This window comes from Spea bombifrons, chromosome 4, assembly GCF_027358695.1.
Source record: "Spea bombifrons isolate aSpeBom1 chromosome 4, aSpeBom1.2.pri, whole genome shotgun sequence".
NCBI lineage: Eukaryota > Metazoa > Chordata > Amphibia > Anura > Pelobatidae > Spea > Spea bombifrons.
In genome coordinates, this window is record NC_071090.1 from 58875853 (window position 1) to 58901943 (window position 26091).

At 35.9% G+C, this 26091-nt stretch overlaps 1 protein-coding gene across 1 annotated transcript in view; it reads right to left on the bottom strand.

The window, feature by feature from the left end:
• The window catches only part of TBC1D22A (TBC1 domain family member 22A), a 237050-nt gene that overhangs the window by 37266 nt on the left and 173693 nt on the right, over positions 1–26091 (bottom strand). Inside the window, exon 12 of the mRNA XM_053463355.1 lies at positions 15450–15545. Coding sequence (XP_053319330.1) covers positions 15450–15545 — 96 coding nt within the window. The remainder of the gene's footprint in view (positions 1–15449; positions 15546–26091) is intronic.

The following is a 26091-nucleotide window of genomic DNA, read 5'->3' on the forward strand; positions in this document are numbered from 1 at the left end:
GGTGGCGCTGCCATGGTGACATATATATATATGACACTGTATGGACAAAAGTATTGAGACATCTGACCACTACACCAACAGGGATTTTTATGCTGGGAGGGAGGATAAAAGCTGGAGGTTCTGTGAAAGTGAGTTCCATAGATATGGGGCAGCACGAGTGAAGTCTTTAGATGAGAAAAGGGAGAGGTGATAAGTGCAGAGGAAGCCCATGGGAAGAATGCAAAGATCGAGTAGGGAAGTGTTTTGTTATGAGGGCAAAAATGTAAGGAGTAGAAGTATTATGGAGGACGTTATATGTTTGTATAAGGATTTTAAGCTAGGTTTGTTTTGTAAAAAGAAATATATACATTATTGATGTGGTTCTGAAAATTCCATCAACCAATCACTATATAACCATAGTCAACCTTTCTTCACATCTACAAGGTTCCATGCCAAGCATAACTACTCATATACTAGAATCACCTAAGGACTTAGGAGTTAAAAACCAATGGAAATAGGCTTATAATCAAGAAAACAAACCTCGAGCAATAACTTAACATAGCACCAAATTTTCACTATGCCTCTAACTACTTGTTTAAACAAATATTGGGCCACAGTTTCTTGTCACTAATTTCCAGGCTAGACAGCTTGTTTATTGGATAATCAAATAAGCCACTGTTTGTCACAAACAATAAGTTGGAGAGTGATTGTATAGTTCAATCAAATTAATCTCTGTCACACACAATATGCTGCAAAGCAGGGAATATCTATGTCAGTGTCAGATCGTGCTATAAAAATGTGTTTAGTAAAAAAAAGGGGAAAGAGAAACTAAAATGGAATGACTTTGCATCTTAAAGAAAAGGTTTAAGGCAGAGAGGAGGAAGCATAACATCCAAGCCTCTGGATTAATCACAGCAGAAAAGGGCAACAAGTAGGTTTACTTGTGGAATGTAATTATGACTGCATAAAAAAGGGAAATAAACTTAAAAGTGAATGGATACATGCATATACAGATATGAAGTTATGTTCACAAGAACGTTCTTCAGTTGACTATGGCCAGGACACAGTAAATGCATTATTGGTTCTGCTTCTTAAAGGTACTATATTAAAAACTATCATTTTCACAATTTCCAACATAACTAAGTTAATTAATCAAGCTGCTTATCAGTTTTGTTTTTCAATCAACTGTGTCATGACTAAAAGTAAGATGGCAGGGCTAGCGCTATGTATATCTAATTTGTTCTGACTTCTTCTTTTGCTTCAGTCTCACACAAAGCCACACAAACAATGTCTGGAACAATCAACAACTTTATTTAATAGAGGGAATAATCAAAGGACTGAGAAAAGGGAAGGTACATGTGCTATTCCACTAATTCTGCTTTATTTATCACCTTCTAACTCAATGCAGCAATTGCAACATAATTGCTAATACTGTTTAATGCTGAAGTCTTAACCGAAAACATTTAACTTAACCTGGGAAAAGATTGCCTTGTTCATAATTTTTATCAGGTATGTTTCGTTGCCATGGGGCACAAAAGCAGACAATGGTGCCATAGAAAGGGAAAGTTTTTCATAAAGGTTTCTGTATTTCTCTCTAATTAATTTACAGAAGTAAAAATTCAATGATAAATCTGCAAAGGCTGATTTTCAATGGATACCTAACTAGTTTTATTACACTTAACTTTATCTGCTGAGCTGGAGACTGCCATTGTTGTCAGTCATGTGACCTTTTAAGTGACTCTGTCCAGACACCAAACTGAGCTGATTCTTTATGGCAAGTTCTATATGTCTGACCAGATGATTATAATTGAGCCATACTGCCACAAGGAGGTATGATAAGGAGTCACATGCACATGGAAAATATTCATCTGTGTGAAAATATGTAAACTATTGAGCTGCTTAAAAAAAAAAAAAAAAAAATCTGCACTATATTTTTGATAACTAATTTATAATGTAATACTAGTAATAAAAATAGTGTGTGTTCTCCCCCTAAGAAGTTATCACTTAGGAGTGTATATTGAGCTTCTGCCTCGCAATTAATATTTTCTGTCTCGCAATTAATCATTTCTTCTAATTATCACTATAAATACAAATAACTTACAGGACTTATAAGTAACATGCATAATATTTTTAAATTCTAACTGCGCAGAGTAGTTTGCCGTTGCTTTTAGAAATGTCACTAATCCTGAAGATCCCTTAACTGTAGTCATTGAAAAATAGTGGTATATATTCATAACTTCACGAGAAGCCAACGTAACAGTCATTATGTAATTGCTTGATGTATGGACTGAATATCAATAGCACCATTTTCAACAAATCAAAGACATCCGCTCAATCACATCTTGTCATGGCGGGACATAGAAGCCTGCTTCCAGAAGAAGGGGGAATAAAAAGATATTAGGAATGAGTTCATCACTAAGTAACAGGGCTTTTAATAAGAATATTCCGTTTTGTATTGATTATGAACCGGAACCCAAGATAATTTGGTCCAGTCTTCTTCTTAGCAACATTGTAAATGCAGTTCTAGAACTGAGTAAATCACGCAAACCAACCTTAATAAAATATTGATCTGGTCATGGTATGAAAAGAATTTACTTTCTGGATCAGGTGTATGAACATTCTTAAATAACTGCACAAACAGTAAATACTATGCTTCACCTGTGCAAAGATAATGTTCATATTTTACTTTCATCGCTGAAATATAAGTTGTACCTCATGAAGGAAGTTACAAATACACATAAATGACTTTCCAAGATAATATAAACTCTATTTCCTGTGCAGTGTTAGTTCAATTTGTATCTCGATATTTCCAAATGTAATGCAGAATAGGAAGGTTTGGAGATAAAGTGCGATAAGGAAATATTTATAGTAATATTAACCCAAAAGAGAGTGATATTTTTCTGTATTGGCCCAATAAAAGTTAAGTTTCAGAAGCTTGCAGGATCTTGTGAAAAAGTTACAATCTTTGACATGTAAAACAAACCTAAGGAGAGATGTGTTTCAGGTGCTTGACCCACTGAGCTTCTATTGTAGGAAAAGCTTGTCTAACCCTGTATAATGCATAATTAAATCAGTAAGACAGTCCAAATTGGGTCACTTGAATTTGTTAGCCATCTCAACTGCAAGACCAATGTTGTTCTTGTCTGCAGACTTTTGTTTCTATATGAACTATAGTTGACAAGACAGACAAAAGTGGGACTGCCATGTTTTTTCCCCTTTAATGCAACCTTTAAAGTCACACTATTCTACACTGTGTTTGCGGTTTATTTGTCCTTAGAGACATTCAAGGACATTCTTGTCTGTAATTTGAAATGTTTTGTTATCTATGATATTTCTCCGGTAAACGTTGTCTGCTACCTGATTTCTGCTCCATTGGCTTTTGATCTATTTGTAAAATATCACATCAATCATAATTTAGATAACACCACAAAATGTCTAGCAGACATTTAATGGAATTTAAAGTTTATATTATAAGATAGTCAAACATAAGACATATGGTGTAAACTATGCATAGAATTAGCTATAAATGAACTGCATTGCACTTAGATATGGCACTTGCTTAATTTACTGGAAGTGGTTGCTTCCGGCCTGTTGGTACGCAGCACTGCCACGAACGTCCTCAGGAGTGAGTCTACTCACTCTCAATGAGTGAGATCGTGCTCTTCATTGACAGTGCATTTTCCCCTGTTCCCCAATGTTGAAAGTTGAAAACATAACACTTCCCGTAAATTAGCAAGCATATTGCGCCTAGCTTATTCACGTGTAAAGCCGATCTAACCTGAAAAGTTTTTGTCGGCTAGACATGCACGAAGCATATTGTGTTAGGTTTGTGCACTTTTGTAAAGGAGTGGAATTTTTCTTACAGTTATAACTAAACACAAAATTGCTCTAATTACATAATTAGCAGAATCTCCACATTTCATCTCAATTACATTTTACAAATTTTAAGACAAATGTAAGCTGTGGATTTTACATGCAACTTGTCTCTTACGTAAAACTGCCACATAATTTCTCTTAAAATGCCTAGCAAATGAATTTAGCACAGGGCTACAAACCTAGTTCCTCAAGGTTGATAGATAATTTAATTTTACACTACATTTGTACTGGGCCTCCTCTAAGTGGCTGTGCCAAATTGAAGTATATGCAATGGAGAGAACTTAGCTGAGTCATTTAAATACGAGCATACATGTAATTGCATTTCCTTAGTGATTTAGTGGATAAACTTATGGAAGTTTATCTGCCTTGACACCTACCTGTAGCTGCCAGGATAACTTCATTATTATAATTATTACAGACATGCTTAAGGTCTCTTAGAATTTAAATAGTCAGACTACTGAAATGGATTTATGGGCTGGTTTCTAGAACACCCATTTCCCAATATTCTCCTAGCAATAAAGGCTGTGCAAAAGCAGTTAGTCTTGAATACGGAATGAGTTTTTAAACAGTCTGTGCATATATAAAGAGAAAGGTTATCAGCGAGTGAAATAATTCACTAATTACGTTTAAGGTCTGTCAGTCTGTCCATTAAGTGGCCATTTTTAGTGGCCATTAGCCCCATTTAACACTACCCCACTACCATCCTCAGTACATGCATTGGCAATGCTCATTAGCAAATGGGAAGCTCTCTGTTCGTACAGGAGAGATAAGTGAAATCTCTCACTGCGCCACATCACACCCTATGAATTATGAGCCTGATATCTAAACTCCCAAATAAATCAAATAGTTCAAATTGTAAGCATTTGTGGAGAATCATTTCACATTTTCCTGCCTTTTGGCAAAAAATTGTAAGATACATTGATGAATATATTACCTAAGCAGAACATAACTCAGTATCATATAAGCAAAACCTACATAGTTAATAACGTCCCTGTATAGAAGCCCTGTTTGTTCCACTCTGCACCAAAGAGAATGGTTTAGGCGATGACATTTTCACCTATACACTGTGCTAGCGAATTGGCTAGGAAATTTATGGGTGGATAATTGCACATAATCTTAAATACTCCATCCCCATTATTTCTATGCCAGCACATTAATAAAAAACTGCAAGCATGGCGGCTGGATGGGCATGCACCCACAATCCTCTTGTCACAGAATGCATACATTACATTCCTTTTCTTGGTTTAAATCTACAGAAGAACTGTGGGTAGTTCTCCAAGATGCTTGTACCTGCTGAGTTAATAAAAAATGTATGCAAGTGTAGTTAGAAGAACTGATGCAGTTTTGAAGGCAAATGGGGTGACATCAAATATTGATTTGATTTAAGATTTTTCTTTGGTTCACATACTTTTTGATAAATGAGAAAACTATTAACTTGTCTATTTTTTTAAAGCATTTTTTCACACCTGCCTAAAACGTTTGCATAGTACTGTATATATAGATTAATTTTAAAATATTTTAGTTGTTACATTATGTAAATAACCTTATGTTTTGTATTAACTATACATGGGCATATAACACAAGATTTGTTAAAGAGACCACTTGATCAACTTTTGGATGCCAGCCTGGGGTGTATCGGCTGCAAATGAGATCTGTGTTTCCTTTGTCCAATCACATAATTGCATGAAGCTACGCCCAAATAAAACAAGATGACAAGCAGAGATCTGGCCTCATTCTACATACAAGTAAATAATTATTATGCAACTGAAAGGGTTAAAGGTGCAAGCAAAAATCCACAGACACAGAAACTGTCTTCTAGAAAACATTTTCTGTAGTGCTTTAGGAAGGTGAATATTGTATAAATGATGTGACACAAATCATGGGAACATCACTGTCAGCTTAACAATTCCACAGACAAGCCCATCAAACAAAAACAACTATTAATAGTGGCATACTGGCCCTAGCCTAGACAGGAAGGCCAAGGAAAATGGGAATCTGAAACATCAGGTATTTCAACAAAGTAATAACTATGATAAAGTGTTGGGGCATATTGGCAGCTAATGTAAGGGAAAGCAGACGCCTGCTCAGTAAGCAAATTGAGCAATATAGTATTGTCAACCCAACACCTTTGGGAATATGCATTAAATTTACCAGACAAAGAAAATGTTCAAGGCAGGAATACGTGCCAGCTACCAAGTTTCTGTTAGAGGCTGCAGTAATGGAAAGATATTACTGCTGTTATATTATTGGTGGTAATTACCTTTTTTTTTTTTTACCTTAGTCTCATCCAGATTCATGGTTAGGGTGTTTTTCTTGCTTTTTACTACAGTGTTAAATATGCTTTAACATTTTTTGTATTTGTATCAAGTACTTCTGTGCATCAGAAATTATAGCTATGTCTATTAAGGGAACAGGAACTTCTATAAAGAAAAATTATTTTTAAAGTACTTAGCGAGTACTTTAACATGCATTCTTCCAGATCAAAAACTAGAAAATAAGGCACTTTCCTGATGAAGAAGCTGCCCTTCCCCTCTCATCGTCTGACTATTCTTGCTACTGATTGGCTGTTTGGATCAGGTGGCCCACTGAAACCCATGGCAGCACTCTCTACACATGCACACTGGAGTCTGAACAGATCTCTGCCACCTGGTTTTCTGGAGCCAATGATGGAGCATTTCCAAAACGTAGAATGAGAAAATGTAATGGGACCACACTGCTATCATAATCATTGTGCATATGACGGCTAAAGTGTACCTTTAAGAAATCATGCCACAATGACCAGTTATAATATTTTAAAATGTTATTCATTATGTGTATAGATTTCAAGTCACATTGAATGAGTGCCATTTACTTGCTGAATGAAGGGTTGGTTATAATTATCTTTTGTGATAGACTACAATCAGATTGTAGTGACACAATATTTTTACACACACACACACATATATATATATATATATATATATATATATATATATATAAATAAAACTAAGAGTTATTCACTATTGTACCAGGCAATGTACGTGAAGGTGCTACTAAGCAGTTAACAGAATTAAAATTAGTCTGTTACATAAAACAGTTTTAGTGCATGATTAAGTATCACAAAATGTATCACTTGCTTACATAGTGTGTTTTCAAAAAGTCTTCTCAAACACTATTTTGGCCAATTACACCAGATTTTACTAAATAAAACCATAGAAATATATACAATTCAATGCAACACTTTGTAATACAACGGCACATTCGTTTCATACATGGTTTATTTCTGCTTATGACAGTTGATTGGCAGCTCGTGTAAATTATGATTTCAACAGAAAAAAATAACTGACAGTTCTATATTGTACCAATTACATTTGTATTGTACCCAAGCACTCTATGGTCCAAATAAGCAGCATACCATTCTGTTCTGAAGGCAAAGATTTTAGCCATGGCAAGATTTTTTTGTTTTTCTGAACCCATGGCTGTAAAGGTCTAACAAGAATAATTGCCCTAAAATATGGGCATGCATTAGCATTCATACTTAAAAAATAGCAGATTTATAAAATATCCTTCCCAAAGGAGACAACATTATTGCAGTCTTTTTATTAACAGTTCCTGATGCATTACTTATTTTATAGCTGAATTATAAAAATTAAAGTAGCTACCTACAGTGCTTATCTGAGAGTTGAATTATAAATAGGCTTGCATGTGCCTCTAGTACAAAACCTCCACTGCATTGCATTAAAAGCGATGTTACACGCAGACATTGTTTCTCCACCATTCCTAGATTTTTATATTATGTACTACTATGGAATGCATCTTAAATATCCTTATTCCTTTTTTTAAAAAAAAACATACCGTTTCACTGCATTTTCAATTAATGTTAAAACCATTTCACCAAAGCCATTGAATCCTGTCTATCGCCATTGCTAAACCTGCTGACATCACAGAAGGGGAATTACCTTTAATCTCATCTCATAACTCTCATCACGCCTATCATGCAGCACACCTCACTTAATCACAGTCACTGGTCATCACTGTGTAAATGAGGATCTGTAGAGCTAGGCAAATGAATAAACTTTCAAACAGTTTTTAAAAGACAGGGAATATCAACCCTTTAATGACCGATGATGTGCCAGACACATCACGGAAAACAGTCAGTTAACGACCGATGACGTGCCTGGCATTAAATAAGCTTAGAAAGCGATCTAAGATAACTTTCTTCAATTAAATGGTGTTGCTGTAATGCCTCAAAATTGAGGCATTTCGCAACACTGAAAACTGCAGCAGAGGCCCATGTGCCCCCCCCGGGCATAAAAGTCCACCATATAAAATATCAAGATGGACACCTGATTTAAAAGGTGTCCCTGAAATGCCTCAAAAACCTGTTGCATATACTTCTCCTCTCTCAAACCAATCCCACCAATTGATATGTGTGGAGAATAATCCATTCTGCGTTGTGTATTAATGATAAATGTCATTACATAAGTTATGGTGAGTAAAGGTGATGGAAACCCTTCCACTTAAATTTCAGGGGTAGTAGAAGTATTATTAAACACTCATCTACAGACACTAGACAAGCCAGAAGGCTTGTTTGTCCCTCAGGTGTGCACAACCTCAGGTGCATGCAAGTAAGGTTAACAATTATCACCCTTGCCTCTATATCCACTTTATACATGATAAATGTAATACCCTTGTTACCTCCTCCATATAACCTTATCCCCCTTTCCAGATAATATATGTCTAGTTCTACTAAGATTTTCTATCTGATATTACAATAAAACAACCAACCCAAGATTATTATCAGACAGATCTTAAATTAGAATCTGCCCAGATTAATATTATAGCAAAAACAAAATCACAGTTACAGAGAGATAGAGAGATGACATGCATTCATACCAATCACAAACATCCCATCTATCTAATATCTGCTGCTAAGTGTGTATGCTGTGTGGGAGCTGTAAATGAATACCTAAAGTACAATTTGTGTGGGGAAAAAACAAAACAAAATAAATTATTGCCACAAAGTTTGACAAAGGCTGATAGAAGAACATTGAAAGTGCTAAAATACCAGCATGTATAATACCCTGGGGAGTCTATTTTCCAAACACTAGACATTTGATGGGTGTAAACTGAATTGGCCAGCTTCTAAGATGTCCCAAATAGGACATGGAGATAAGATTACCAGATGTGAAATAAAAGGTTTTAAAATAGCAAAACGCTACTTGTACTTATTGTCCTATAACTTCCAAAACAGTAGAAAAAGAAAAAAAAAAAAAAAAAAACATTGGGTATTTCTAAACGCAGGGCAAGTAGCAGAATCTATTTCGCATTAGGTTTTTTCATTAGCTTTTGTAGGACAGTTAAAGATTATTAAATAAAAGTGAGAAAATATGCTTTTTTCATTTTTTTTCACCATATTTTATTATTTTTTGTTATAGGAAAAAAAACAATAAATTGTCTGGGTACACTAAATGAGAGAGAAGAAAATTACAATTAAACACAAGCATGGCAAAAATGTTAAAACACCCATTGTCCCAAAGGGTACAAAAAACGAGTAAAGAAAAAAAATGGCAAATGTTTTTCCTTTGTTTAACAATATATGATGCATAACTTATCAGGGAATATTTTAAGAGGCCCTTATGCGGAACAGTACTTTTAAAAGGCCAGGTGATGCTTTTGGCACTGCACTAATAGAAAGGGGTTTTCTGCAATTACTTCAAGCTTAAAAGTGCATGTTCTATAACAATGACCACCAACCATACATATATCCAACCCATGATATAATTGTATTTTTTATAATATGTTCACCCCACGGTAGGACTTGTCATAATGTAGTCTGGAGGAGAAGGAGATTGATTACCAGAGAAGGTTTTATAGAGAGGTAACATTAGACTATTTTACAGAATAATGCAATTTAGCTTTGCTTTGTTTCTTTTCTTTGCGCTAATTCTACTGATGCCAACACAGACATCAGCTACTTCTACATTTCCTTAGATAATATGAAGCATGTGGTGGCAGTATCATGCTTTGGGGCTAGAACCAGGGCCTTAGTCAGGGTGAAGGGAATTATAAACAGTTCCAAATAACAGGCAATTTTGTCACAAAACCTTCAGGTGTCCATTAAGAAGCTGAAGTTCACCTTTCAGCACAACAACGACCCAAAGCACACATCCAAATCCACAAAAGCATGGCTTCACCAGAAGAAGATTAACGTTTTGGAATAGCCCAGCCAGAGCCCAGACCTGAATCCAATTGAACATCTGTGGGGTGGTCTGAAGAGGGCTGTGCACAGGAGATGTCCTCCCAATTTGACAGATTTGGAGCGTTTTGGAGTCAAGATGTGCCATGCTAATAGACTTCTAACCAACTGATTGCTGTAATACAATCAAAATGTGCTTCCACAAAGTATTAGTTTAAGGGTGTGCACACTTATGCAACCAGGTTATTGTGAGGTTTTTTTTTCTTCTCAAAGATTTCAGTTTGCTTTGCAATTGAATTGTTCACGTTATAGGTCACATTAAAGGTGGAAAAAGTTCTGGCATGATTTTTCTTTGTCTCATTCTTTAAAATCACAAGAACCTGGCATTTTAACAGGGGTGTGTGGACTTTTTATATCTACTGTATAGATATATATATATATATATATATATAGATAGATAGATATATCTCAATTTTGCTTAGGATTTCTTCTATAAAACAGGTGCCACTGCTTAAGAACCTTCCAACTTATGGTTTAGCAACATGTCCTGAACATTCCAGGAACATTCCACATAAGTTCCCATTCATATTTTCCTATATTTTTAATATTGCTAGCTGAAGTAGTTTGAGTGTAGTGGAGTTTTTTTTAACATATATATATTTTTTATTTTTGCATTCAGAGCAATATGAATAGAGATCCCTTTGAGGATTGTCTATTATATCTTATGGATGCCAGTGATGTCAAGCTGACATAAAAATCTTTAATCTAGAATAGAGTTTCTGGCATGTTTTTAAAAACAGCTAGGATGGTAAAAAAAAATTCAGTTAACGAAAATGATTTCATATTTTTCAAAATGTTTTTCTTTTGATTACATATAATCTATAGGGATACTCTGAAATGTGAAGCTATACGATAAAAAAGAGCCAGGGTAGACTAATTCATTGCTTGTATTTTGTGAAAGTGATCAAGCCCAAGGTCATTCATTGGTCAAGAGACTGTTCAATAATGCTATCCCATGCCGTGAAAGAGTATCCTCAATAGCTACGTTGCCAGAGGATATAAGCAGGTATGCATCTTAAATATCCTCAAAAAATTAAAAAAAAGGAATAGCAGAAACCTAACCATCAAGTTTAAACTATGCTTTTGTAAATTTAACAAATTTATGGGATGTGATAAGTGTAAAGCATCACGCTCTGGTTGAAACTTACTTTCCAAAGGCAAGAGCAGCATGGTAACAAGAGAAAATTGATCCCATCCCTACCCACAATATAGATCTATGTAAGTTCTAGTAGAAACAATAATGAGAGAAGCTACAGAAACAATATGCAAAAGCAGTTTTCAGAGTAACTGCCGAAATGTAAAGTTTTACTCCTATGTTGTAAATGCATTGGGGGTATAGAAATGAGTTCAGACAGTTTGCTACAGCAGATGTTGAATAATCTAAGTAAAAAAATATATAAGTTACTACAGTGGCTATATTGTTAAGCGATGAGCTAAAGTACAACAACTTCGGAGATAAATGTTTATTTTGTATACATTTTTATAATCTATATAAACAATATGGAAAGTAAGCAACAGCAGCAAAGAAACTGACAAAACAAAAGATATATGATAGCAGGCAACAGCTGGATGTTCTCTCTTATTCTTCAACCTAAAAAAAACTACTGTTACCTTTCAAAATTCCGTACTACGGGAAATAAAAATATAAATTTTACTGCTACAAAAGAATGTTTGCATTGTGACTGGTAACACAGTTTCACAGCAGATTTGGAAACAGGGACAACAGGCTGACAAAAATGTCTGGATCAAACAGTATGTACAGTTTATTTATAGTTCTGGGAAAGGAGGCTTAAAAGTACATTTCAAAAGAATATTTTCAGGAGGAAAATGTTTCTGCTGAGTGTGAATAGTAGGAACAGTAAAATCAATGCATTATAGCTGCATTTATTTAGCTTATAATCAAATTCCAGTTTAAATGTTAATGCTCTCTTGCTGTTGAGAGCAGAAAAATAGAGGTAGCGGGAAAAAACAGGAACAGAGGAAGATAAATCCCAAGGGGCAAAGGGGGGTGTCGTCTATCCTAAAGAGGAAAAGTTGGGAGGAATGGGAAATGACTGAGGGTGTCTCTGGATCCCTGACATTAACCCCTTCTGGACACAGGTGCTTTTGAAGTTATCATGACAAAGCAGAATAGACTGCTGCAAAGGAGATCTGAGACGAAGAACGACTAGAACAATGAAGGCACCTATAACCTCATGCATACAATGTTAAAGTACCTTTATTCCCTTTTCCAGGCACGTTAAAGGTTCCCTGTGTCACATTTCACAGACCTAAGGCACAATACTGTACTATCTCAATCTGAGGTCTCAATGATCTAATATGGAGTCTATGACTGGTATTAGATGCATCTTACAATCTAAAGCGGTGAGAAACGTGGGCCAAAACAATCAATGGAAGAAAGACATACATTCTACAGTCAGCAAGTAAAATGCTGTGTTTCAAAGCCTGGTATGTGCACATACAAGTTTTTAGTAGACAATGTGCTTGAGATCAGAATTTAATGTACATTACATAAATCATTTCCGATGTTACTTAAACATAATGTTTTCTTGGAAACGATCACAAGGCCTTAACTCATTAAATCATTTACAAAAATCACAATGTTATAGGAACATGAGGAACATAGAATCACTAGAAACAATAAAGGCAATTTGATTTTGTTAAAAGGCCACAAAAAGTATTTTGAGTATGGGATTTCCTGGGTTAATGTTTTCTTGTTTATAGGTAAGAATATTTAATAAGTCTATGGGGAATCATATCACTAATACACTGACACCTATGTCACAATTTCTATAGATTAGCATACTTTACTGTACTATTTCTATAGATTAGCATACTTTACTGTACTATTTCTATAGATTAGCATACTTTACTGTACTATTTCTATAGATTAGCATACTTTACTGTACTATTTCTATAGATTAGCATACTTTACTGTACTATTTCTATAGATTAGCATACTTTACTGTACTATTTCTATAGATTAGCATACTTTACTGTACTATTTCTATAGATTAGCATACTTTACTGTACTATTTCTATAGATTAGCATACTTTACTGTACTATTTCTATAGATTAGCATACTTTACTGTACTATTTCTTTAGATTAGCATACTTTTCCTAATGTAAGCCAGGGAGATTATATTCCATAATGTAGAAACGCACACTTAACCAAACATATACACTGCCCCCAAAACTATTCGGCATACAGCTAACAAACAATGTAACGACAGCTCCACTTGCATGTCTCAATATCCCACCTATACAACACTACAATTGTGGCTTATTACTGGTATCATATTAAAATAATGTTTTAGTTTTGTTTTTCGTTTTCACGTATGTTTTCAAGTTGCAATACTTGTCATGTATAGATGTTCTTATACTGTGAAGGAATTTAGCACAAGCATAGGACTATCCTGAATCTAAGATGAGACCAAAGGGTGATTAAGGTCTAAGTCGCTACATCAACATCTACGAGCAGGCTAAATGGGTCGAATGATTCTTATATTTCTATCTTTTATATTTCAGTTATCTTAGCCATAATCATATTACCTTGCTGTAAGTAATAGAGGATCCTCCGAGACTAATGGAGGAACAAGCTGCATTACATAAACAGAACTGCCAGGGCTCACTACGGTGTTTGAGCAAAGGAAATTCACTCAAAATATCACATGACTGACAACAATGGTGACCTACAGATCTGCAGATAAAGTGTATTGAGACAAAATTATATGAAACACACCACATTACTGTGTAAAATAAAAATATTTACTTTTAAGTCTTATCATATCAAAAAGCTGTAAGAATTTACATTTCAGATAAACATACCGTATTTGCTCGATTATAAGACGAGGTTTTTTTCAGAGCAAATGCTCTGAAAAATACCCCTCGTCTTCTAATCGGGGTCGTCTTCTAATCAGACCTCAAATAGAGGTCTGATTAGGAGACTGAGATCCAGATCCCCCGCACCGCTGCAGGGGACCTGGATCCTCCTGTCTCACCCGACCCCCCCCCCCTTCATACACACACTTACCGGTGCTTCCTTGCTTCCTGCTGTGTTGCCGGGGCAGCGGGTTGAAGTCTACGCGATCCGCGTAGACAACGTCCGCTGCATCCGGAAGGAGGTGTGGCTAGCAGCGGGGGTTGTCTGCGTCCGTCGCATAGACCTTCCCCGACTGTCAGAGATCAGAGAGCTGATCTCTGACAGCCGGGGAAAGTATACGCGACGGACGCATACAAACCCCCGCTGCTAGCCACACCTCCTTCCGGCTGCAGCAGAAGGCGACGTCAACCCGCTGCCCCGGCTGGAAGCACCGGTAAGAGAGGGGGGAGAGCGGGGGAAGGGGGGTGAGAGAGGAGGGGGGTGAGAGAGGAGGGGGGTGAGAGAGGGGGGGAGAGAGTGTGTGTGTGTGTGTTAGTTAGTTAAATGGGGGTATAGGGTGTGTGTGTGTTAAATGGGGGCATAGGGCATTTCTGGACTGGCGTTAAGGGGGCATTTAATAGAGCACTCTGCCTCCTGAAATGCCTTATACCTCCCTATATGCCACTCTGCCCCATAATATGACTTTTAACCCCCTAAATGGCAGAGTGGCATATAGGGGTATAAGGCATTTCTGGAGGCTGAGTGCTCTATACAATGCCTTTTAACTCCCTTAATGCCACTCTGCCTCCTGAAATGCCTTATACCTCCCTATATGCCACTCTGCCCCATAATATGCATTTTAACCCCCTAAATGCCAGAATGGGATATAGGGGTATAAGGCATTTCTGGAGGCAGAGTGGCACATAGGGGGTCAAAAGGCATACCATGGGGCACAGTGGCATATAGAGGGTTAAAAGGCATATCATGGGCCACAGTGCCATATTGGAGTGGCAAGCCTGGGGGCAGATGTGCGTAACTGGGGGGCAGGTTGGAAAATACAAGAAATAAAAACAAAAAAAATCTTTTTCTCAATCATAGCTTTTATTAAAAAAATAAATTCTTAAGTTAATATTCAGATTTTGGGGGGTCGTCTTATAATCAGGGTCGTCTTATAATCGAGCAAATACGGTATTATTTACTTTTGTGGAAGGATATCAAGAGAACTCCATCTAGACAACAGTAGAATCCATAAATGGATCCCCTGGAGACAGCTGGGATAATTCACTAATCATTATCAACAGCATGTATAAGTCTGCAGTTACTATCACATTTCAGAAAAGCAAGCATTTTACTTTATCACCCACTTTTCCTCAATCATTTGTAAATATTTCCCTCTAGGAGGCTACAACGCGAAATGCGATGATGTTTGAAGCCACCGTTTGCAATATGCACAAATTTGCTTCCCACAGACACACAAGAACACATCTACTTACATGGAAATCTTTTTCTTCCAAAATCTCTTTCCTCCATCTCACCAGAAAAGCAGCACAGACATATAAATGGAAGTGGGAGAATCCTTCAGGTTCAGACTAAAGAAACAAAGGGGAATAAAACATGAGACATATCAGCAATGTCATGTTTACGCTTTGCACCAGCTCTTTTTAATCATTAATTTATTAAAGTACAGCATCACCAAAATCAACACATGAGGTTAATGACAAGCAGGTTGAAAGGCTAGGAGAAACCTAAAGCAAAAGAAGGGTCTTTTGAACCACAGACTCAAAAATGTGAGCGCTGAGAAGTCTTTTGGCTCAAGTGGCATGCAAAACCGATTTGAGGTTATGAAGGACTCCTCAATGTTGGTAACCATTGCTCTCAGGTGTTTGAGGGAAAACTTGCTCATACACGGGAGTCGTTTCATGATTACCCCGTACTTCCAGCCATTTGCAGAGTGACAATGTCTATCTACATGTTCATTAGTTAGGAACACCTAAAAAAAATGCATTCTTCAAAGCAGCACTGGCCTTAAAGTAGCTAAGTAGCCAATTCTTTCTACTAGAATTCCTAACAGCACAGGAAAAATATAGTTGGCCTACTTAAATAACACTTATAGAAACTATACTCAGCTGAACAATGCTTAGGAAGCTTACTGTATGCAAATGACAGCACTTTGTAAACAACTGTAATTTCTCTCTTAGATGTTATATTGAAGCCCTTTATATTAAACTGCAAAAAAAAAAGCTTTCCAGAGAAAATAAATCTCTCCTTCTTCATGCATATTTATTTCATCCTTTGTCACCTTGTGTTCCCAGATTAGCATAAATCCACGCAAGTTTCTACAATATGCTTGTTGTTGGTGTAAATGAAGGTTAAGAAAACAAAGTTGTGAAGCTGCTGTTTGCTTAAATTGGTTTAATATGACACACAACATGATAATGACAAAGTAATTGGATTTAAAAATAAACAGAAACCTTTTGATATGTATATTCTTCCTCTGATTATTTTGTTTTTTTTTGTGAGAGACCACTAGTAGGCTGTATTCACACAGGAGATGATGTGGCTTTGGCAAAAGTTATACAAACCCCATTCAACAGACACTAAGATATAAAATAATAATTACCAGAAAAAGAAAGTCACTGGTATGTCATCATGCCGGCAAACAAAATAAAATTACTTACTGAAGGGAAACGGACACATTATGTCTAATTCTTACACCCATAAATATACATGTTAACCATACATAGGTGGGTTTAACTATATTATTTAGCCTGCCCAAGTAACTTCATTGCCTATGCACTTCCCTCATTTTGTATTCTCTCTCTCTCTCACTTTTATATATATATATATATATATATATATATATATATATATATATATATATATATATATATATATAATGAGTGTGTGTGTTTACATATGCCTAAATATTATGACAACAAAAAATCTACAGTTGAGTGACTGAAGAGGTTTTGGTATCTTGGATGGTACAAGGTTTATATGTAACATGGGGAGCATTATTAATAATTACTTTAAAAGAATGGTTACATTAAACAATACAGTATCTTAAATTAAAATAATAGCCAGTAGCACTGTAGCTATAAGTGAATATATTTTTATGTACTTGGATTCTTATGTAACAGAATTAAATTAAATAAAAAATATGAGAAGAGAATAGTCTTCATGAATACAATACAGTTAATAAAAAAAAAAAATCAGTGGCAACAATCAATAACATTGTATGTATCTTGCAATTACAGAAGGATGATTCAAGAAGATATTAAAACACAATCACTTGAGATTGCTAGAAAACATTCACACTTTATACCAGCTCCAAGGCCAACCCCACCAGTAATTGAAAATTACTAGAGCTTGTGACACAGTACTTAGGTATAAGAGATTTTATATACATATATATATATATATATATATACACACACACCGTATTTCCCCATGTATAAAAGACGCACCTTTTTTAGAAAAATTTTGAGTCTAAAAACTGGGTGCGTCTTATACAGTGGTGGTAGATTTTTTTTACCGGAAAGGGGACAGGAAAGGGGACCTGCTGCTTATCTCTGTGTTGCTCAGCAGCGTCTCTTGATCCGTGACACAGGAACCCAGTGGAGTCACGTGAATGTACATCACATGACTCCGTTCAGTTCCTGTTCGAGCAACGCAGTTCCTGTTTCAGTGGCCCCCACAGAAGATCTGCAGTTCAGCTAAGGGTGGGGGAGTAAATAAACGAATATGTGTGTGTGTGTGTGTGTGTGTGATAGCATGGATGCGTAGGGAAGGGGCACAGGGAGGCTGAAGGTGATGTGTATGTACTGGTTGCTTGAGCATGATAGGAGTTTGATTGCTAACAATTGCTGGCAGCTAACATCAATCACACTTATATCATGCCCAGGCAGCCAGTACAATAACTTTATGCAATATTTTTTTTTTCAAATTTCGGGCCACAAAATTAAGATGCGTCTTATATTTGGGGAAATACGATACATTAACAAAGATAAAAGTAGCCTTACTGATTCATAGCCAGTTACTAATGGAGGAATTTTGGCATTATCTTTACAAACACCTGCGTCTTATATTAACTCTACTGAAATTCCTTGATATCACTATTTGATCTTCCAACATATCAAGTTGTAAAGTAAAAAGCTGAAAGACTTTGAAAGTAAAATAAATTGAAAGAAAAAAAAAATCAAGTGACCTTCATTTTACTATGTTTGCTAAATGTCTCTAGACAGATGTAGACCCTTCCAGAAGACTTATTTTGAACATCTTACTTATGACTTAGAGCCAGTTTTACTCAAACATCTGTCACCATCAATAAAAATCATTTATATTCTAACAAATATCAAGATGCAATAAAAATGCAGATTATACAAAATTCTCATATAGCAATCATAATTAATAAAAAGCGAGTTTTACAAGTTTAGTATAACATTGTGTTGACAGCAAAGTGTCATTTTCTTTCTTTTGAAAAAGATGTAAAGATTTAAACATGTTTAAAACAGATGTTAATAGTTATAATACAGACTTGGTAATATTAAGATGTTTAACTATATTGGGGAGAATAACATATTACATAACTATGTGTCAAAAAACTTAACTGGCTCATACCATCTTGCCTTTCAATACTTAAAACATTTTCTGTAAAATGTATTTAAATTAACTGAAAGCTAATCAGCAATCTCTTTTAAATAGAAGGTAGGCATTTCAATCATTATGTAATGAAGTTAAGGCAAACACACAGAATAATATTTATGTACTGGACAATTACAAGAATAATTTCAGAAAGTAATATATAACTAAACATAAGGGTCAGATTCATTTCACTTAGTAATGTCTTCTTGCATATAAAATCATGGATTCCATCCAGATTACATTATTGGAGAGTGTTCCTGTGTCAGTAGTAGGAATGATTTAAGCTAAATAGGTGCATTGCGGTTGATTTTTACTGGTGTTTGATTTGAATTAAGAGAGTTCCCAACTATGAGGAGTTTGTGGGAAAATACTCTTCTCTCATGGTTACACTATATCTGCAATGCCATGCTTAGCCAAATTAAAGTCTTTAGCATCTCAACCAGAGATGCATAAGCAGCTAATATGATTTATACTATTAACCTAGTATCCAAATACAAGTCAAGACAGGAGACAAATTCTAAGGTGGGAGTTATGAATGTATGTTAAAATAGATATTTTAATTTTAGAGGCCATTGAATAATAATAAAAAAACATGTGTAATTAAAATTAGCAGCATACATTGGGAATTCTGGCACACTCAGCCATGGTAGAATTGTTTTAATTCAGTCACATTGGAGGGTTCTTTGTTTTTTTTTTTAAAGCATGAACTGCCTCAGGACTTTGACTAGGCCACCCAAAAACCTCCACTTTGTTTCTTTTGAGCCATCCATTCTTGATTGTGTGTTTTTGATCACTGTCCTGATGAATAACCCAACTTTGCTTGAGCTTTAGCTCAAACTGATTCGCCTTATGAATTTTCTGGTAGAGAGCAGATTTTATGGTTCCATCAATTATGGCAGGTCATCCAAGTCCTGAAGCAGTAAAGCAGTCCCAGGCCATCACACTACTACCACCATGTTTGACCACTGTGTTCTTATTGTGGAATGCTGTGTAAATGTAACGGGACCCATTCTTTCCATAAAGCTCTACTTTTGACTCAACATGCCACAAAATGTTACCCCAATAGTCTTGGGGGTCATCAGTATGTTTTTTGCAAATGTGAGATGAGAAAATGTGAGATGAGCCTTGCATCTGGTTTCCTTTGTGACCCCCTGGGTGAGTCATCAATGAGCACTTGAAGGAATTTTGTTTTCACTATTTGTAGATAATTGCTCTCACTGTCTTTGACAATCTTAGAAAGAGCATTGTAACCCTCCATAGGCTGATAGGTGTCAATTGTATACACAATGTGCTGGTTTTTGAGACCTTCAACCTACTTTACTTTGTAAGATAGGTTAATTTGGTAAATTGGTTAATTTAGTAACTACGGGGGCAATTATTTTTTCACGGTTTTTCACCTGTCCAGGTAGGTTTGGATATATATTTTTTTAATTCTATAAATTAATTAAAAAATTGCATTTTGTGTTTACGTGGGATATCCTTGTCTAATATTAAAATTAGCTGTGATGATCTCAAAAACGTGTGACAAATATGCAAAATTAGAAACAAAAATCTCATTCCCATTCTTACCCTTCTGTTTAGTTGGTTGGTTTAATTTAGGCAGCTGTTGGCCACCTTTTGCCATAGATCTTAACTTCCCTGAGGAAGCTTAGATATACAATCAGCAGCAACCTTCCTAGTGGGCCAAAGGATACCACAAGAACTAAAACAGCAATAGGTACATACTGCCTATAACATATTCTACAGATGATAATAAAGAGTAGACATTTAATAAACAATAGTGTAATGAAATTTACAATTTAAAAACAGGAATATATAAACCCCAAATGTGTGTATTCTATAACAACAACTATCTACGGACCTGTTGTCAGCCACGTTTTCGAAACTATTGATATTGCTGCTCAATGTTCTCTAACAGAGCACACCAAATATTTTTGCTGTTGCTTGACTAACTAATGATATAGGTGATCTATTCGCCTATGGTATAAACTCCTCTGTAATGGAATGCAAATGTAATGGCAAAGGAGCACATTTTGATTTATGCAATTAGGTGGTTATATTTCTAGGGGAAAAACACTTCTTTTCTATATACCGTATTTGCTCGATTATAAGACGAGGTTTTTTTCCAGTGCAAATGCTCTGAAAAATCCCCCTCGTCTTATAATCGAGGTCGGCTTCTAATCAGACCTCATTCTGCTGGGGCCAGGCTGCTTACCGGGCTTTGGTCGCGAGCAGCGTCCAGGAGAACAGGAAGCTAGCACAGTCCTCACATAACTCAGCCTCCCCCCTCCTTCCTCTGGGGGCGGGGCCAGAGAAGTTGCTGGCACAGCCAGACCCCTGCAGAAGTCTGTGAGTGGGACATCTGCAGTTCAGGTAAGGGGGTGGCGGAGGGTTTTTGCACAAGTATGGAATGAATGAGTATTTAAATGTTTGTGAATGAGTGTGTGTGTGTGATAGCATGGATGTGTAAGGGGGGTGGGGGTGGTAGCATGGCATAGGGAGGCAGTAATCACACTACTATCATCCACAGGCTCCAGCATGTACTGGCTGCCTTGGCTTGATAGGAGTGTGACTGCTGTTAGTATATATATATATACCTCCAGAAATGCATTTTAACCCCCTATATGCCACTCAGCCCCATGATATGCCATATAAGGCATATCATGGGGCAGAGGGGCATATAGGGGGTTAAAAGGCATATCATGGGGCACAGTGGCATATAGGAGGGTATAAGACATTTCTGGAGGCAGAGTGGCATATAGAGGGTTAAAAGGCACATCATGGGGCAGAGTGGCAAATAGGGGGGTATAAGGCATTTCTGGGGGCAGAGTGGCAAGCCTGGGGGCAGATGTGCATAACTGGGGGGGCAGGTTGGCAAATAAAAGGAAATTTACATGAATTAATATTTACTAGTAAAACTTTTTTCCTATAGGGTAGTCTTATATTCAGGCTTTTTGTTTTTTTCCTAAATTAATATTTTGATATTGGGGGGTCGTCTTATAATCAGGGTGTATATATACATGTACATACATGTAAATATAAACCAGTGAATTACTATTGCAAAGCAGAACACAAAAATTGGGTATAGAGAATGACACTAGATGACACAATGTAATAGCAGACTCAAGAAAGTGTTCTAAAGATAATGTGTTATGAATATTTAATGCTGATGGAGTAGATGATTCAGTTCAATGACAATAATTATGCTGTAGTAGAAATCCTAAATAACAGCTAAATGCTTGGATAAGAGGATGTGGGAAGCCATTTAAACAAACAACTTATCCAGCAATGTTCTTGATCAGGTAGCCCTTCCTCCAACTAATACGAACTGCTATTATCAGGTATCCCTTTAGTATCTTGTCAGACCAACGTTCCATTATACAACCAAATTATACAAAGATATACAGGTTGAGAAAACTAGACAGGATAATTTTATGATAGAATTGGGAGCCAGATTGTAAATCAGAATATGTGAAACAGGCATCTTAATGAATGCATTCTGAAGATTATTTAAAAAAAAAAAAAAAAAAAAACACCAAAAAAAACTTTCAGGTATTTTGTACGAGTTGGCTAAAGATGACACATCTCTCAAACATGTCCTTAACGGCACAGCCAATGCTTGTGCTATAGAGAAGATGCTCCATGTCCTAAACAATTCTGCCCCTACATATAGAAACTGCACATTAATTCTACATAAACACTTGTGTAAACATCTGTTTTCTTATATACATATGACATACATATGTGAAATGGACAGAGCATACCTTTTAGAGGAAGCATTGGTAAATTCTGCATTAGAAATATATAAAATATTGCGCCTTTCTTGATCATTTGGAATTTTGCATGCATATAGCAAGCGCTAGACTAAGGATGACATATGTAATTTGTATTCTAGTGCTAGCTCTTTCTAACAGGCATTAATGGGTATCTTAGTCCCACTTACTTCAAAGTCCAGTCCAGCTGTTTGAATAATATGCAGTCCTGAGCTGTAGAAGATTAATTATCACCATCACAAACAACTTATACCCCAATCTAACAATATAATTATTACATATTTTATACTCTGATGTCTAAACTACTTACCTCATGTATCATCTTAATTACTCTTCCACTTCTTTCTCAAAGAAGCTGAGTAATATGGCATTAATTAATGGACACAATAAAGAAACTGCCAGTATTGTTTCAATTCTTTCTGAGCACCAGGCTCATTTGCATGTCTCCTTTTTCCCTTTTATATTAAACAATAGCACCACTGAGACTTTCACATTAAATTGTAAGTCCATTAAACAAAACAGTCATATCCATTCCCATAGATATTCGTCAATTATCATATTTCACTTCAACAAGTGCTTTTTACTGTAGTGTCTCTAGAGAGTTAAGCCAAGGGGTCAAAATTTATATTTTATTATGCATTTTGCATGATAATGGCATTTAAGTTATACTGCCTTACATAATAAATAAATAGTACAGCATTCATAAAAAATATCTATTAAAACAGCAGTTAAGACTGAAAAACAAAATATTTTCCATGTGGTTTATAAACGAACATTAAAAAGTCTTAGGGAAAAAAAACTATCACATAGCAACAATGCATTCTTCATTTGGTATGCCAGCAATGGATAATTCAACAAGCTCTAATAACATTAATAAATACAAAGTACACATATCCTACTACCTTAATAGTATGAAAATAAACAAAGCCGTCTGAGTTAAGCAGAAATATTTCAACTCTATAATATTTAATGAACATGATTAAACTATAAAAATACAATTCAATCAACATTATTATTATTATCATCTTTTATTTATATAGCGCCAACTATTTACACAGCGCTTGATACAATACATAAATTCAAGGGGTCTGACAAGACAAACCGATACATTAGGTGGAGAGAGCCCCGCTCACATGATTACAATCTTGAGAGATGAACCTATGGATAGATAAGGTAGACTTAAAGTACACCTTCCATTAAAACATAATACAGTGACCCTTTGTAGATGGTAGCTTGTGACACGTTATATTGTGCAAGCCAACTGGCAATTAGTGAAAAGTTACTTTAAATCTTAAATTTCCCCCCAATATCTCAATGCAGACAGAGAAATAAAAACTATGAACTTGGCCACTGGGTCAGCTATGCACGCATGCACCAACAATGCAGCATCTTGGTGGCCATATTCGAACTATATATACACAGTATATATACACACACACCCACACACACACCCACACCCACACCCACACACACAGTATTATTTCCTTTTATTTTCCAACCTGTCCCCTAGATATGTCTTATACCCCCCTGCCACTCTGCCCCTCCCTGGACTTACCAATGCATCCCTGATGTCTAATTCACAGTTTATGCCATCGCAATAACAGTTTTACACTGCATTGTTAAAGGTTAACATTTTTATAAGTTTGGCACCCCTGCACTGAAGAGGTCAATTATACAAGTTTTGCACTCCATCACTTAAGAGGTTAATCACACAGATAGAAGTTTTGCCCTCCAGCACGATAGAGGTTAACCAAAATGTAACTAATATATCGGTTTGTTTTAATCTGTCTATTCAAGTCTCATCATTCCCCTAGAGTATATGTATAGTAAGAAGCACTGCAAAAATTGTTGCCGCTATATAAATAAAAGATAATAACAATAATAATACATAATAGGTTCACTACAGTGTTTTGTATGTCTAAAAGCCACATACATGAAGATATGAACAGCACATAACATGTTTAGAAATGACACATTATTCATTATTATAACAGTAGATCACTAAGCATCATAAAAGCCTCTCCTTCAAGCCACTCAAGAAAACAAAAGCACTTTTTTCTGGCCACTAAATGTTGAGGTTTGGCTGTGATGTCTCATTTGTTTCCACATTGATATGTAGCCCCTTACACATTTTACCATAGGATTTTCACTAGTGAACCCAAAAAGCACCTCTGTTCCTCGTTACATTTATGGTCATCCAGCTAAATAATCATACCATACATATAAAAAACACTATACCCAGAACGCAATTATCAGCTAAAACGTTGCTATAGCTCCTCATCCAGGTTGTTATTGATGCCCGATCCTGCATTTTCTTACAAATAAAAGAGTTGCTCCCATGACAGATATAAGAATACGGTTTTGCAGTAGCAACTGTTATGAAACTTACTCCGCTCATTCTAATAAGTGCGATATGGATCACGGCAATTTCGAAGGCAGATTGGATTGTTTTTTTTTTCTTTAGATAAAAGCAATACCTGTCTCAATTTAAAAATCAAATAAAAAAATCTACTGTGTCTTGATTATTCCTGACAAAATACAGAGCTATTTATTTGAGACGAGTGCAGGATCTGCTAGATATTAGTCATATTATTGCCGTTATGTCCCTAGTAACAAACAAGCACAAGGAAACTAATTAAATAAGTCACGGCAGGCCTGTCAGCCTTAAATCTGTTTTAATTCTAAGATACAAAATAATTAGCATTATTTTGTATCTTAGAATTAAGCATAAACTACCTCTAGTTTATTTAAATTGTCATAATTAACTTTAAAGTTTCCACCACAATTATTTTTAACCAAGAACGTATGCTTACTTCTGAATTAGAGTTTCGGCAATTTTCTAAATGTAAAAAATGTGATCCAATAAAGGTATAAAAAAGTTAAATATCCTGGTGGGAATGGTAAAATACAGCATTATGAGAACTGATGCAGTAGTGTTACTGTTTTAGGCTGGCACCTGTGCCGTAAATGAGCACACAGCAGGCATACCACACTGATACGTTGGGCTGGCATTATGCATGGTGATACATGCCAAGGCAGCTGGAGCTAAAACCATCAACTGTCTAAGAAGTGGTTTGGCATCAGTTGTTGATTAGCAAAAAATGATAATTATAGGTCTATCTATTCCTCTCAAGCAAGATCGTGTGAAAGTTAAAAAAATAATCAATGCAAAATAATTTCATAGGGATCAGCAAATACATATAATGGCAATTCTGCTACAGGTGCCTGGTATTCAGTTAAGTCAGATAATATAAATTGCAAGCATGGGGTGTAAGAATGTGTGTGATATCCAGTGCCACACCTGCCAACACATGATGATCTAACACTTAATGGGGGTATTTTAACAGCATTATCACTTAAATGATATTTTGGGGTCTAAGTAGTATTTCAGTTAAGATTTAGGAAGCAGCCAAGTCTTATAGCACTAGGGAGGCAGCACACTGATCAATCGGTTCGAGACCCTGAAAGATGTGTAACACAAAACTGTTGACTTGAGTGCATGTTTTCTGTCTAACTGTGAGTTACGGGACCCACGTGTGATGGGAATGGAATTATACATAAAATGCATATTTTATTTTTTCTTAAAAAAAAATAACACTTGCTTGCCGATGAGATCAGAGCATCTTTTGGACAGACTATGGAACCACTGCTTCCATGGCATGTAAGGACAATAGTTACTGGCACGTATTTGGTAAAGAAAATGCTAATACTTCCTTCT